This window comes from Vulpes lagopus, chromosome 7 (assembly GCF_018345385.1).
Source record: "Vulpes lagopus strain Blue_001 chromosome 7, ASM1834538v1, whole genome shotgun sequence".
In the NCBI taxonomy this organism is placed as follows: Eukaryota; Metazoa; Chordata; class Mammalia; order Carnivora; family Canidae; genus Vulpes; species Vulpes lagopus.
The window spans coordinates 80952866-80969831 of NC_054830.1; the positions used below are offsets into that span (position 1 = coordinate 80952866).

At 40.4% G+C, this 16966-nt stretch overlaps 1 protein-coding gene across 16 annotated transcripts in view; it reads right to left on the reverse strand.

Moving 5' to 3' along the window:
* UNC13B (unc-13 homolog B) overlaps positions 1 to 16966 on the reverse strand; it is a 231920-nt gene that overhangs the window by 31435 nt on the left and 183519 nt on the right. For 6 of the 16 annotated variants that reach the window (XR_005988815.1, XM_041760945.1, XM_041760940.1 and 3 more), the window contains 6 exons: positions 7801 to 7823; positions 5342 to 5388; positions 2893 to 2971; positions 1671 to 1676; positions 828 to 902; positions 109 to 328 (listed from right to left, as the gene is read on the reverse strand). Coding sequence is in view for 15 of the 16 variants with exons in the window: in XM_041760945.1 (XP_041616879.1) it covers positions 109 to 328; positions 828 to 902; positions 1671 to 1676; positions 2893 to 2971; positions 5342 to 5388; positions 7801 to 7823 (450 nt within the window). In the remaining variant the exon portion in view is untranslated. The remainder of the gene's footprint in view (positions 1 to 108; positions 329 to 827; positions 903 to 1670; positions 1677 to 2892; positions 2972 to 5341; positions 5389 to 7800; positions 7824 to 16966) is intronic. The other 10 variants (XM_041760948.1, XM_041760949.1, XM_041760955.1 and 7 more) reach the window with 3 other exon arrangements.

Sequence of the window (16966 nt, forward strand, 5' to 3'; positions counted from 1 at the left end):
GTAGACCAGAGTAATGACAGTTTAGCCATCCTAGCTCTTTGTTGCAAGACTATTTCAGAGAGGCCCTGCTGCCCCCTGCTCTACACCTCTCACCACAGGGACACTCACGCTGCAGGCAGTCGGCATTGAGCAGATCTTGGCACTTCTCATGGCACTTGACTCCACACTCGCTGCAGCGCATGCCCTGCCGGGCAATGCCCCAGAGCAGACCTTCACACTCATAGCAGTAGGTTGGGGTAGTGGCTGTCCAGACTTCAAAGTTGTGGGGTGTGGTGCACGAGATTGGGTAGATTAAGGCCTGCAGGGTTTTCTTATACACATGGGATTTCTGAAAGACACAGACCCCCATCACCCACCAACAACTTTAGGTCTCTGCTAGAGATACCAGAACTGAGATCCTTGCAGGGCAATCAAGACCCTGGTTTCTCCTCTGGCAATAAAGGAGATACTCTACCCTGGCCCAGCCCATAGCCAAGACTGGAAGAAAAAAACCCCTTCGATGTCATGTGCTCCTTGTCATCCAAGAGTGATCTGACTTGAATGCTATGTCTGAACCTTTTTTCAGCATTCAAACTTCCTAGGGAAATAGGGTACTAGTCCCACCATAAAACCTTCAGTTCACTGGCCACATACTCCAATGTGAGACTTGGGCTTACCTCTGTTCCAGCCCCTTGCCTCTTCCAGTGTGGAAAACTCAGACCCAAAGCCATTTAGCTGTTTCATTAATGATGTGTGTCTAACACTCTAGAATTCTCAGTTAATATGGTTATAAAGATGATAACCAGTTTTTAGGCCAGTGGATTCATGAAAGCCCATGGGTCACTTACCAGCTCTTCATCCTTCAGAGAGGTACGTGTAGCCATTGCAGAAGTAATTCCTGCTTTCCGGGACTGGACCAATGACTGTGAGAGAAGACCTGTTGTCAGCCTCGGCTACTGCCAAGATCTGACAAAGTCCTAGGAAGCGAGTTTCAGTGACCAAATGACTACCTTCTCTCTAATTTTACTGTTCACAGGGACTGCCCATGGGTTATAAGCAACAAGAGTCTCAAGTTAAGATCCAAACCACAAGACCCTTGGGGACTGTTCTAACAATGTTAGAATGGCACTTCTCATAGGGTACTTATCATCCAAAGAGTTTCCCTTTCCTTCCCTATTGGTTGGTTTCCTACCCCTCATTTATAGGAAGGCAACGGAAAATGACAAGTTTAGAATTAGAGCAGAAAATAGATCATTAAGAACAGAATAAATTATGTCAGAATCATACTTAGAACCATCACTGAGAATGATTCCATGCTATCCTTTATCCCTGGGTACCACCCCACACCCACACAATCCCAGATGGTTACAGAGGCCAACAGCTCAAATGAGTAGGACACTTGGAAAGTGAAAGGGGCAATATAAACCTTAGTCAATCAAGGCAGGGGATTAAGTCTGAGAGCTGGGACTGCTTTGCTAGCCAAGCTCTTGTGTAGAGGAACCTAATATATCTGCTAAGCCCAAGCTTTAGGGACAATCCCTGGAAAGGCACACGGTTTCCCTAAGGCAGTAGACATTGGGCAGACAGGAGGTATAGTATCAGCCGAAGCAGGAGAAACAGTTGGGAGGGGCCCAGGTGGTTTGAGATGTGGATTCTTACAGAGGATAGAAAGGGACTCTGGAGACACTCACCATAGCCTGTGCAGAGGACAGCAGAGAAAGGAACAACACAATGTTAAAGCCACCTCCAAGAGCATGAAAACATTTGCAGAGGCAACTGAAAGGTTCTTCTCTGTAGTCTAATCGATGTAGGGAATAACATCCCAATCCCCTCGGCCTCTATTCACTAAAAATTATCTTCAACCCGGTCAGCTGTCCAGGGCCTAGAGCTTCTACTATAAGGAAGAGTTATGCCAAAAAGTGAAATATAGGCAAGGTTAAAAGACGGAGTATGGGCAGGAAATGACTAAGTCACTGTTATCCAACTAGTTAAGCAAAGAGGGGCTGGTGTACAAGAGACAGTGGAGAGGGCAGAGGTTGAGAAAAAGTAGGAAGAGAAGAAAAAGGAGATGGAAGATAATGAGAGAAAGTAATAAAGAGATGACTTCAGAACTTATTTTCAGCTTGATGGTAGGTAAGAGGAATAGGAAGGAGGAAAAAGAGAAAGGAGAAGGTACACAAGCAGTAGGAAAGAAAGGAAGAAAAAAAAAAAAAAACAAGACAAAATGGCAGAGGATAATTCCATTCATCCAACTAAGGATAGAGAAACTGGGTGGGAAAAAAAGAACAAGGAATAGAGCAGAAATGAGAAAAGCAATAGGTTAAAAAAAAACAGACTGAATTGAGGGGGGAAGCAGGAACAGAAAATGGTAATAAGAAAGGAGGTTCAAGTCTTACTGAAATTCTAGCTTTAGAGCTCTAGGACTCTGGGAAAGCCTGGGCCCCGTAGGAAGGTAGTAGGTACTTCATACCTACTGGGCTATGGAAAATTCTTTGAGTTGATCCTGCCTCAGGAGGCATGACCCAAGATGGGATCTTCCAGTCATTCTGGAGGTCCTGAGATCAGCTTTAACTTCCAAGTTTGTTTCAATTCAATTCCACAATTTTTTTATCATTACCTCTCAGTGTCAGACACTAAGTTAAGTACTAGAGACACAGAAATACTCTAGAAAAATCTATCTTAGGAGGAGGATACTGTCACTTTTAGCTAATGAGGAATCCAGGGCTCTAATGAGGGAGTAAGGTAGAACAGGTCCAACTAAGGTCTTATCACTAAGTCTTAGTAAAGCTTTAGATGATAGATCTTCAGACCAATACTTGTCACTAAATGAACCACTACCAGTCCTGATAATATGCCAAGGCCCAATGGGGGATACCTCAAGCCTACAGTGTAAGTCTGCAAAGAGTCACTCACCAGATCACTGACAAGTGGCAGTGGTTTCTTTCTGCGTAGATCTGGCATGCTGTCAATGCCATAGAGCCCTCCAGCAGGCCTGAGAAGAGAAGAAAATATGTCAGGAACTCCAGTCCTATCTTGATACTGGCAGGTTCAGTGTTCTATTCTCCTTGCTCACCTTCTCCTCAGAGGAAGATGAACTGATTCCCACCATGTGTCTCTGAGAGGGGTGAGGAAGACACAAAGTGAAAGAAATAAAGCCATGAAATGATGAGCATTGGAATCTGCTCTCAGGGGGCCCTCTCTAAGTCTCCTATAGTTTTAGACACAAATTGAGAGCTCTTTTATCCCATATTAACACTTCAAGGTACCTCTGTTTATTTGAAGGCCCTTGGGCTCCATAATGCAAGGAAGGAATTGGTAGATAAGAGGGCCCCTCCCTAAACTCGGGCCAGAGCTCATAGGAATGGCTCTACAGAAGAGCTGCTTTGTGACCAAGGCTGCGAATGACATGTAAGAGGTGACCTTCTCCATCCTGAGTAAGAGGGTTCCCAGTTCTGTCCATCCATGCCTCCTGAAGAAAAAGGAGGGTTTCCATGGAAAGAGGAGCCTGCATAACCAAGTAGAGGCAAGGATAGTGGGATAGAAGACTTCTAAAAGGCCACTTAGGAAAAAAAAAAAGACCATTCAAGAAGGAAATAACAAAAGGATTCTGAAAGTCTGGCCCTAGCCCTATGGATACATCAACAGGGACCAGAAAGAAAAAATTACAGCTGGAGCACTTGGGTATTTTTAAAACTTTTTACTTTTTCTATGCTTATTAATTTTGTCATTCTTTGCCATTTCTTCCGTAACTATATGCAATAAAAATACAGAGAATGTCCCAGAACCCCATTCTCACAATGAGATAACCTGGAGTTTATCCTACTCTTCTACTAATTCACTACATATCCTCTGCCAAAATTACTTCCTCTCTTTGGGTCTTGATGCCAATTCTACAAAAGGGATGAACTACAAAATTTCTCTAACGTCTTAGAAGCGGTCATTCTGAGCCTCAATGAAAAGAACTCATGTACTTGGCTTTAATGAAAACAGAGAGACAAGGAAGGTGGTAAGATAGTTGGGTGGTACAGCATAACTGGTCTGAAAAGAGACATGTTGCAGGAGAATAAGTAGGTACTGCCAGCTGGCTATGCAGGCAAAGAACAGAGTCACAAATTAGATCAAGGCCAAAAGTTTTAACAGGTAACCTGGTATGTTGATTTCTGGTAAAATAGCCTCCTAAACACAGGAAATGATCTTTGCTTTCAATGAGACTACCAGACCTAGGGAAGTTCTAAACCTGTGGCAGCTTCCAAGGACTGAGCTAAAGGAAAGGAAAGATAACAACAGGGAGGCTTTAGAGAATCATTGCAGGGCTCCATTTAAAAATAGCTTAAATAATAAAAATAAAAATAGCTATGTTCCATTGTTATGTATATATTTTACAATCATTAGGGAAAAAAAGCTAATGTTCTAAAGAAGGGCTGTAGAAAAAACAAGTGGTATCACAAGTTTGTGGCTAATTCTAAAAACTATAATATGTACCACTTAAGGTTTTTGCAACATAAATGAGATTCAGACAACAGAAAAAAAGGATAGTTCATTCACATAATCAACTCTTGATTTTAAAAAGACAAATCACAAGGAAATGGAGCATGTAAACATAGAGTGGATAACTTTATGATCTGATTTTATTTCTTCCCTGGGAGAGGAGGCATCCACTGGGAACTTTCATGTCAGAAGGCCTTTATGAGACAAGGAGAGAAGGAAGATCCTGAGAAATAACGGGCAGTTTATGTGCCAGGGAGGGGTGGGGGAAGCATTTAATCTTTTTCCTCTCTTAAGAACAGTCGTTATAGACAGCAGTTGAGCACCTTAAAATGACTCTCTGCTGCAATCACATGATCTGAGACTCCCAAACAAGAAGCACAGAGAGAACACACTGAGCTTATAAGGGATGCTACTTATGTCTTGACTAGAGTGGAATGGAGTAAGTTGGTGGTGATTCACAACAGCTGAAGTTAGGACAGAGCCCAGAGAGTAATCTAATCGACTACACTATCAACAATGGAATAAAAAAAAGTGTGTCAAATGCAGATATTTTTCTAGTTTCCTCTTTCTTCTACCTAAAGGGTATATCATTACTAAGATGCAATCAATCAGAAATTCTAGAGGCAAGGATAGGAAAGCCCCATAGTTCCCTTCCTTGCTCCAGGGAAATGACTCTATAAAGCTCTCTCTTCTATCTCTGAGGAATCAGTCTACAGAGTTCTCTCCTCTCCCCAGAGAACCAACCAATTTCTATAGCAGTCTCTTCTTTCCCAGGATCCAACTTATGGAGCTTTTTCTACTGCTTCCCAGGGGAAAATCTAGAAGTTGCATGACAGACTGTAAATTCACAGAAACCGTGTAGCGAATCACTTACCCTTCCGGAAGCCACTGGGGCAAAGAAGGGTGACCATCATCTGGAATCTTTAAAAGAAGATAGAAAAAAAGTTAGATCCTAGAAAAGATGGGAGACAGCCATCTTTCTTTGGTCAGGCAGTGAGCAGTAAAGTAGGAAGCTCAGAGAAGTGTAGGCCACATACACAATGTGGCAACATCGCCAGACTGATGCCTAAGCCAATGCTCTCATCAGCCAGAGCAACAAGCAGGTTGCTGAAATGAACACTACTTTGTTTTCTTTCTTCCTACTGAACAGAAAGGATATAAGGTCAAGCTCACTGAGATCTCAAGGCTAAGGTCCACTGGGAGTGTGAGAGGTACCAGAACTTACACCCCCCAACACACACACACACACACACACACACACACACACACACACACACACAATCTACTGGTATATGTAACAGAAGCCAAGCCCCAAAGAAAAAAAGCTCCATTTGGGCTTCCAGGCTTCACTTAAGCAAAAGGACAACTTCATATAAAGTCTTTTCTAGTTATGTTCCTAGGTTCCCTTAGCTGTCACAGAATGGTGAATTTCTGTATTCTCATCTCATCTTGTGATTCTCTGAAGCCCTAACTCATAGACACTCTACATTTGATAAGCTCTCTCTATTTAACAAGAGAGCCCAGGATAGATTGGATACTTAGATTATCTTCTGGTGGACTTTATGAACTTTATAATGAGAAATTGAAACCTGAGGTACCAAATAATTCAAGGAAGAAACCATTTAGAAAGTTTTTAGAGGTCTCTCTAGAAACAAATACACACACACACACACACACACACAAATCCTTTAAGCAGTGTACAGAGAAAAGTTCCAAAGTTTCTAGGGCTCTCTCCAGACAACCAATGGTAAATGCTGTTTAAGCTCAATAAACCTAGTGCTGGCAGGTCTGGGGCATCCTGCCCCTTGTTCTTCTCTACCCCACCCCCAAAACTTTCCTACCCCCTGAGACCTGAGCTCCAGAACAAGGGAGGCAGAGGTGAGGTGTTTAACTTTGTACAGGGGGTAACATTTGGGAGAGCCCCAGATGGGAGAATTAACAGACAAAATTAGGCAAGACAAAGTAGAAAAGAGACATAGGGCAGCCGTGGTATAGGGTGATGTAAAAGTAGGTAAGAATTACCCTGGATTAGCAGTAGGCTCCAGATGAACTTTGGGTTTAAGACCCTTCTCAGGTTGTATTCTAGGCAAGCCTATCTGCCTATTGCCTACAGCCCTTCATGAACCCATTTCACCTTATCTGGCTCTTGCTCTGGTTCTATGGGTGGGATAACATTGGCAAAAGGAGAGCCAGGCCCAAAAGGAAACCAGAAGTGGTTGATACACATCTCCTAAGGTTGCTTCTGAGCCTATCCCCAGATTCTACCACCCAGGACTTAAATTCCCTACGAAAACAGTCACTGTACTGAGCAGAATTTTTTTCCCAGCTAGAATTAGATGTTGGCCAGAAACCATAGAATTAGATGTTTCTTAAAGAAACAAAGTCATGAAAAATCTCTGAGAACCAGGGTTCAACAAGCTCAGATTATACACATATCCTGTGCTGAGAGGAGATAATGGGTCTGCTAAAGCCTGCAGACAAAGCATAGAACATACACACAGAGGTACTGGAGGACTGAGAGTGAGAGGAGGTCTGATAAAGTACCTACAGCAGATACATTCATAGACACAACTTACGCCTGAGGGAAATACAAGGTGATCATGGATCCTGCACATAGGGTGATAAAACATGTGTGCACACCCATCTGAAGGATCCAGTGTTCACCAGGGCCTGAATCACGGGCAATAGCAAACCCTCACTGTCTTTAAGAACCAGTGCTTATAGGCACAGAGCATTAGTTATACTGTGCATTCACATGGCATGGGGGAAGCACATCACAGGTTGACAGAAGCTTAGGCTCACAGAGAGACCAAGAAACCTGCTCAGAAGCACAAAGCACATTCACACTTAGGACCCCAGGCAAGAGGTACAAAACGTCCACAGCAACTCCTTATCCCAAATACAAAGTATATGCATGCTGGGCTCAGCCAGGGTTTACAGCAGATGCCAACCTGCAGTAACAAGCAAAAAATGGACAAACACTGTGCAAAGTAGAAGAGGAGGGGCAATCAGTGTTTGGGGTAGTCAAACTGAGTACAAGTATAAGCACACACATGCTACATTGAATGTGCACCATGCTGGCACACACATTCTCACACTGTGCTCCAGGGATGTCTGCAGGGGCACACACAAGAATGGAGCATGCCCACAAACTGCTTTCAGGAAAAACAGACTATCTGCATGAGCCAAAGCTCAGAGATACAGATCATAAATGTGTGTGCGTATGCACACACGCATACGCATACACACACGCGCACACACTCACGCACACCGTGCTCAGGAGAAGGGCAGAAAATAGACAACAAAAAGGGCCCGAAGGGCCAGAGGCACAACCTGAATGGCTCCTCGCTTTCTTTCTGCAAGGAGAGAAAGAGCAGAAAAAAAGGGCAGAAAGGTTAGTAGATTCAGTCCCATTGCACGGAACCCAAAGAAAATGCCAGCTAAATCTCAAGAAACATAGAAGAAAGGAAGAGGTCCAGTTCACAGAGCCTAGTTTCCAGAATCCTTACCTCCTGTATTGGCTGTACCTGCTTTTAGTTTAGATCATTCCCGGTTTGGCTATTCAAACTAAAGGACAAAGCCTACCTGGGGATTTCAGTCACCCCTTTTTTCCCCCTTTCCCAACTGGCCTGCATGCAGCGTCACAGAAACCAGGGCCACAAGCTTTGTTACCAAAGGCCACTCCAACAGACTATCTGAACTGGCTAAGCACAAAGTGAGTTCCTTCCTCAGAAGCTATATGAGCTCACTCTGGGTCTGGGATAAGTTCTCAAACCCCAAAGGCCTGGTGACTGAACCCTTTCCATTTTACAGTGCAGGCTTGGCTATGCATTTGCCCAGCAAACCCCGGCCTGTTTTCCCAAAGCCTAAGTTAACTTAGGCCAGGTTCAGGCCTGGTGTTAAGGCTACGACCAGGATGCTCAAAAGCTACAGATGGGTGCATCAAATGGCCACTGCTCTAACAGAAGTCACCATAATCTAGATGATAAAACCATGACAGCAACCCCAGGCCTGATTATCTATTAAATCCAGACCAATGCACCAAAGGAAACCGATGCTTCCAGAAGAACCTTAGCAAGCCACAGTAGAGGAAGATGAATTCCAGAGATCACTCCTTCTCCTATTCATCAGACTACATTGCCTATTACGCCACATGTGGATAGCTCCACAAGTTTTCTTCTCTAAGGCAGGTTCATTCACCTGGGCCAATCAGCTTCCCCTCCATTTTTTCCCCTCCCTTTTAAAGACCCACTGATATTACATAACAAGTAAAAGGGAGAATCATAGACACTAATTCTTAAGTTTCCACTTTTTCACCTATTTCTAATGGCTTAATGGGTCACCTGACTTGACAGAAGAGTGAACTCAGGAATAGGAATACTTAAAAACAGTGTAGCTACAGGAGTGTGGATGAGATGCAAAAGACACTTATTGGAATGGGGTCAGATTGCCTCTGCATCTACTTCCACCTCCCTTACTGTATTCTGTTCTCTTTGAAAAAGAAAATTAGGCAAGGAACACTTTAACTGACCCTGTGATTCAAATTGGAAAGGTTTCTCTCCATCTCCACTATCTTAAAAATACACCCTATTCAACAAGTCAAACTTACTTTGTGTCTATTCTTCCCAGAGTTCCCCATAATGCCTAAGAATCTGCTGACAAGGCTGTCAAGGCTCTCTACATATATATAATTTTACCCTTGTAGCCTGAGGGCTTAGCAGATCTTCTAGCATTTGTATATAGTGAAAGGAACCTGAACTTTCAGGACTTAGGAAACAACAGCTTATAAGAAGAACATGTGTTTTGCCCGTCACCAAAGAAAACATAGGTCTCTTAGTCAATAGTCTGTACCATTTTCCAGACCCCAAGGAATTGATGTACCGGCTCTTCAGTTTGTTCTACCCGTTGGCCAAACTTAACAAACCCTTTTCTTGTTAAGAGTCAAACTTTTTGTGCTTCCCAATTTCCTAAAATGCCTTAACATTTTTCCACTCAAATTGAATTTTCAGTTCAAGTGCAATATATCTATAGGACACTCATTCTGCAAGAAAGAAAAAGATACCTCATCCCTAAGGATGATGGCACTCTTCCAGAGAATACATTTTATAAGGAAGTGACATCCTTTCCCATTATTAAAACAATCTTAACTCCATTATACTTAGGAGTCAAAAGACTTGAGACACTCAATTTCATTTGAGCCTGCATTTCCTTATCTGTAAAAAGCAGATAAGAATGCTACCTCCCAGGGTTATAGCGAGGATTCATTTCTTCAACAAGTACTTATTGAGAACTTACTGCACACCAGGCAGTGTTCTCAGTGCTGGTAATGAAGCAAAGTGAATGAAACAAACTCCCTGATCTTGAGAAGCTTCTATTCTAGAGGAGGAGCTGATGATTAATAATGATGAAGATGATAACAGTAGTTAACACTAAGTGTTATCTACATATCTAACATATCATGTATCTGATATTTTATTTAAATAAGCTCACTTATTTCTCCCAACAACTCTACTGGGTAAATACTATTATTATCTCCATTTTTTAATTGATTAAACTGAAGATCATCAGAGAGGTTAAGAAATTTGCCTGAAATCACAGCAAGGGGTAAAGCCAAAATTCAAAATAGGCATTTGGTTCCAGGATCTGGAACTATATACACACCATATCACTCGTGATAGAGACTCTGCTGCAAAATTCAAGGAAGGGGAAAAGATAATGCACCCCCCATGGTGATGTTATAGTTACTATTAAAATTCTATTTTTTAAAAAGATTTTTATTTATTTGAGAGAGAGAGTGCAAGTGAGCATGAACAGGGGTGGAGGGGCAGAGGGAGAAGCAGACTCTGCACTGAGCAGGGAGCCTGGCATGGAGCTTGAGCCCAGGACCCTGAGATCAGGACCTGTGCCAAAGGCAGACATTTAACCAACTAAGTCATCCAGGCACCCCACTATTAAAATTTTATAGAAGGTTGTCACAGGGAGCCCTCAATGATAATGTGACATCTAAGCAGAGACCTGAAGGAAAGGGTAAAGAAGCTATTCAGATTCTAGGAAAAAAGTATTCTAGTCAGAACATACAGCAAGTGTAAAGCCTAAGGTGAGAACATAATTGGTGTGGAGGAACAGCAAGTTTTCAATAGAGCAGCAGTTCAGATAGGGTTCTACGAGCTCATAAGCACTTTGGCTTTCATTCTGAGACAGAAAACCAACTGAAGCTTTTGAGCAGAGAAGTGATATGATCTGATTCATGTTTTGTAAGCATTACTCTGATTACTGTAGGGAAAACAGACTGAAGAGGAACAAGGATAGAAGCAGAGAGACCAGTAAGGCTACTGAAATCACTGGATAAACAAAATGGTGAGTTAGACAAGAATAATAGTGGTGGAGGTAGAGATACTGGTAAGGTTTAGGTTACCTTTTAAAAAAATTCTTTATTAAAATTCAATTTAGTTAACATATACTGTATTATTAGTTTCAGGGGTAGAATTTAGTGATTCATCAGTTGCATTGAACATCCAGTGCTCATTACATCAGGTGCCCTCCTTAATGCCCGTCACCCAATTATCCCATTCCCTCCCCCTCCTCCACTCCAGCAATCCTCAATTTGTTTCCTATAGTTAAGAGTCTCTTATGGTTTGCCTCCCTCTCTGTTTTCATCATACTTTATTTTTCCTTCCCTTCTCCTATGCTCATCTGTTTTGTTTCTTAAATTCCACATGAGTGAAATCATATGGTATTTGTCGTTCTCTGACTGACTTATTTTGCTTAGCAAATACCCCCCTAGTTCCATCCACATCATTGCAAATGGCAAGATTTCATTATTTTTGATGGCTTAGTAATATTCAGTGTATTACTGTGTGTGTGTGTGTGTGTGTGTGTGTGTGTGTGTGTATACATCTGCTTTATCCATTCATCTAGTGATGGACATCTGGTCTCTTTTCATACTTTGGCTATTGTGGACATTGCTGCTATAAATATTAGAGTTTAGGTTACATCCTAAGTTATAATAAGCAGATTGACTAACTGATTGGATGTGGGCTATGAGAGAAATGGAAAAAACAAGAATGACTCTATGGCTTTGGGCCTGAGCATCTGCAAGAATGGAATTGTCATATACTGGTAAGGAAGATTATAGAAAAAGCAGGTTTGGCAAGGGCTTGGGGAAAAGGACCAGGAGTTTGGTTTCAGATATGTTAATATAAGGTGCCTATTTACATCCAAATGAGAATGTTAAGATGTAGAGTTTGGCATTCAAGGAAGAGGGCTGGGCCAGAGATATAAATCTGGGAATCCTTATGAAACTCGTGATATTGAAATAGATTACTTAGCCCATGAGTATGAATAAAAAAGATGAAATCAGGATTGAATCCTGGGATTCTATAAGGTTGGGAAGATGAGGAAGAACCAGTAAAGATGGCTAAGAAGGAAAGGTCAGTAATACTGGTGTAGAACCAATACAGAGAGGTCCCATGGAAACCAAATGAAGAAAGTGTTTCAAAAAGCAAGAACTGAGGCATAAGGACAGACTAAAAGATCAGTGGAATAGAACTGAAGGTTCAGAAATAAACTCTTAAATTTACTGTCAGTTGATTTTTGACAAGGGTGCTAAGACCATTCAATGGGGGAAAGAAATCTTTTTCAACAAATGGTGCTGGAACATCCTTATGCATATGAATGAAGTCAGATCCCTATCTCACACCATATACAAAAAATTAACTCAATATGGATCAGATAGATCTAATGAGCTAACACTAAAGAACATTTAGAAAAAAACAGGAGTAAATTTTTATGACCTTGGATTCGACAATGGTTTCTTAACTATGAAACCAAAACCATAATCTACAAAAGAAAAATAAATTGAATTTCATCAAAATCTAAAACTTTTGTACTCTTTTTCATACCCATTATAACTGTTATTACAAAAAAAGAGAGAGAATTAACAACTGTTGGCAAAGATGCAGGAAGATTAGAACTTTGTGCACTGTTGATAGGAATGTAAAATGGTGCAGCCACTGTAGAACACAATATGGCAATTCCAATTCTAGTTATATACCTAAAGGGAATGAAAGCAAGGACTCAAAACAGATGTTTATACACCCATGTTCATGCCAGCATTATTCATAATTGCCAAAAGGTAGAAGAAACCCAGATATCAACCTACAAGTGAATGGATAAACAAAATGTGGTATATATACGCACAACGGAATACCATTCAGCCTTAGAAAGGAAAAAAATCCTGACACATGCTACAACATGAATGAACCTTAAGAACATTACACTAAGTAAAACAGGCCAGTCACAAAATGACAAATATTGTGTGGTTCCATTTATATGAGCTACCTAGAGCAATCAAATTGATAGAGACAGAAAGTTGAATGTGGTTGCCAGTGGCTGGTGGGGAAAGGAGAATGGAGAATTAGTTTAATGGGTAGAGAGTTTCAACTGAGGAAGATGAGAAAGTTCTGAATATTGGATGATGGTGATGATTCCAACAATGTGAATGAACTTAAAAAGGCTAAAATGATAAATTTTATACGATGCAGATTTTACCACAATAATTTTTTTTTAATGAAACATATATGCTTCAAAAAAACACCATCAAAAAAGTGAAATGACAACACAAAGATTGGGGGGAAATATTTACAAATGATATATGTGATAAGGGGCACATCTCCAGAATATATAAAGAACACTCACAACTCAAAAACAAAAAGACAACTCAATTTGAATAGACAATTCTCGAAAGAAAATATATAAATGGCCAATATGCACATGAAAAGATGCTTAACATCATTAGCCACTACGGAAATGAAAACCAAACCACAGTAAGATACCACTTACACTAGGATGGGTTGTAATAAAAAAACACAGATATTTAGTAAGTGTTAGCAAGAATGTGGAGATATTAGAACTGCCATGCCTTGCTGGTCAGAATGTAAAATGGTGCATCCACACTGGACATAGTCTGACAATTTCTCAAAAATGTTAAACTTAGAGTTACCATGTGACCCAGGAATTCCGCTTAATAAATACCCAAGAGAATTCTAAATATATGTCTGCACAAAAATTTGTACACAAATGTTCATAGTAACATTATTTGTAATAGCCAAAAAGTAGTAAAAAAAAGAACAAACTAAGTACCATCAAATAATGAACAGATAAACAAAATATGGTGTATCCATATGATGGAATATTATTCCACCACAAAAAGAAATGAAGTATTGATACATATTACAACATGGTTGAATTTTAAAAACATGCTAAGAGGAAGAAGGCCACATATTATATGGATCCATTTATATGTAACATCCAGAACGGGCAAAAAACCATAGAAACAGAAAGTAGATTAGAGGTTGCTAGAGGCTGGAAGCAAAGGGATTGGAGAGGCATTTCTTTTTGGGGTGTTAGGAATGTTTTGGAGTTGATGGCTGCATAATTCCATGAATCTACTAAAAAAATCAATTATATACTTTTTAAGGGTGAACTTTATGGTATGTAAATCATAACTCAATAAAGCTGTAGTAATTATAGGAAGGACATAATCATGTCAGGTTGCTGATTGACTGATTAAGAGGAAGACTAAAAAAGGATCAGGAGTTTGGCAATATGATGATCACCTGATGGCCTTGACAAAAGCTATTTTGGTAGACTGTAGAAATAAAATAATTGAATTTTCATATAATGCATGTAACAGTACTTAAAACAGTACCCCCCAAAAGAGAAGGAAAAGGATGAAAAATAGGAACTCAAATTAACAGTAAGACTAGTTAACTTAGGTCCCAAGCAGAGCAGCAAAAAAAAAAAAAAAAAAAAGCTGATTTCTCAAATATTTCATTGTAGTAGTAGCCACTAATACTGAATCAGTTTATTAGCTTAAGGTGACTGCTTTTGTGGGCTCTCCCAACCAGAGTGTGTTAGTGGAAAGCCTGTCCCCTATGAGCTTACCTTGCTCTATTCTTCCTACCTTATGGAATGTTCTGGAGTCAGGCCTGGACCCAGCACCCCTCCACTACTCCCTCTGCAGCCCACAGACCAGACTTGATCTTGGCTAGGACCCAGAACTTTGGCTTGCTTTCTTGTTGGTGCTTCAGAAAACCTACTTTGTCTCATTATCACTGCTGCTGCCACCACCTGCTTACCACAGGTACTACAAGCTCCTACATTGCCCACCAGGATATTAGCTCAGAAGGGGAATTCTGCAAGCTAAGAGCCAGCCCAGTGTGCTGGGCACTCATGCTAACATCAATTCCCGCCAAGGTTTAAGGAGTCAGTAAGGAAGTACTGCTTTGATATTTGTTATTTCCATTGTAATGTAATAATCTCTAAATGCCCAGGGAGAAGGAAAAAGGGCTGCAAAGTTAAGAGGAGAAAGAAATTCCTTAAAGTTGAAGAATTATAGAAAGTTTCCTAGAAGAGGTGATGCTTTGGCTGCATATTAAAGAACTGAATAAATTTTGCTAGGCTGATTTGATTAACACAGCACCTTAGGCTAAAAGAAAGCATGTATATGTGAATATGCAGAGAACAGACAGTACAAGGTGAATTTATGACAGTATAGTTTCCTTTTGGGTGGAATACAGTGGGACAACCAAAGATAAGCCTGGAATTGTAAACTAGAGACCAACTGTAGCAGTCCTGAATGTCAAATGAAGGAATTTAGACTTTTCTGATAAACTATAAGGAATAGCTCTAGGGATATTTGAAAGGAACATGATGTGATTTTAATTTATTTTTTAAACTTAATTTTATGACTTGATATGACATTTATTACTCAAATTCTAAAAAATGTAAAAAAGGTTTACATTAAAAATAAAGTCTACTTTTCATCTCCTTAGTTTTTCACCTAATACCCTTCCTCTGGGCAATCATGAAATCAATCTCTTACATATCTTTGTTAGATATTCTATACACACAGACACTATGCATTTATGTATTCTTTCTCTTTTTTATACAAATGTAGGCATCTTATACATACCGTTCTGTACCTTGTTTTTTTTTCATATGGCAATATATCTTAGATATCTCTCCATTTCATAAAAGAGCTATCTCATTCTTTTTATAGCTCTATGGTACTTTAGTCCATTGTTAGGATGTGCCAGTGAATTATTTAACCTGTTTTTCTTTCTTAATTTGAGAAAGAGAGTGAGGGGGGGGGCATGCATGCACACAATTTGGGGGATGGGCAGAGGGAGAGTCTTCAAGCAGACTTCCCATTGAGGGCAGAGTCCTATGCAGGAGGTCTATCCCATGACCCATGAGATCATGACCTGAGCAGAAACCAAGGGTGAAGCTCAACCGACTCTGCCACCCAGCTGCCCCTAATGAGTGTTTCTTAACATTTAGGTTGTTTTCAATCTTTGCTACTAAAAACAATGCTTCAACAATATAACACATGTCCTTTCCACATGTGAAAATAAACCTGTAAGATATATTCCTGGAAGTGATTTTGGGGCTCAAAGGGTATATAGAATTCTTTTTTTTTTTTTTTTTTGGTATATAGAATTCTGATACATTTTGCAAATTGTCTTCCTTAGAGGTTATACCAATTTACACTCCCTTCCCATCAGCAATGCAGAAGTGCCTGTTCCCTCACACCTTTGTCAACACAATATGTTTCATAATTTTAATTCTCCCTTAGAAACATTAATCAGGTTAGATGCATAGGAGGACAATCCCATTTACATTTAAAACTGGATGAATACAGCATATGCTCTTTGGATAAATTTAATTTTGATCGGGAGAAGTAATTTTAAAACTACATATCTCCATGCTGCCTAGAAAAAAAGTACTCTCGTTTCTTAAGTCAAAACCATTCCATACTCCAGTTTAGGTGAGGAGCCTTTAGCTGGAGATGGAAGAAAAGGAATATGTATGACCTATGAAATGCAGAGTCAGGTTCTTGGGTAGGGCAACCACTGGATAGCTTCAAGTTGAAAATAAGGTTCTATGTTAAGTCCAGCACTGGGAAGAAGAAAGGTCAGGATAAGGGAAATTCCCACAATGGCCCATCAGGTGCTGGGGAAATGGCAATCTTATCTCAACAAGAAATGCACAAAGAATAATTTTAAAATGCAGTGTAGGATTGCCATCAGCCCCTCTAGTGCCTGCAAGGAATATGGCCATTCCTGCCTCTGACATGACACCTACTTTACACCAGCATATCCTAAAGGTCCTGCAGCTATAAACTACTCCTGCCCACATGTTCTTCCCTTTTTTGAAAATGTAGTTTCTTAACCTTGAACCCCCTCATAGATTGGAAGCTCCCTGGAGGCAGGAATTTCTTTCCTGTTGCTTTAGAACCCTCTTGCATTTTAATTCCCACAGGATTAGCTTAAAATCTGTATTCAAAAAAAAATAAAATAAAATAAAATCTGTATTCAAGTAATTTAGACTAATTTAAGCTGTGGACCTCCCGCATCACCTTGTGAAACTCACCACCAACCTGTGTCTCATGCTAGCCTGATAGAGGCCATACCCAGCCAGCTATCACCCCATTAAA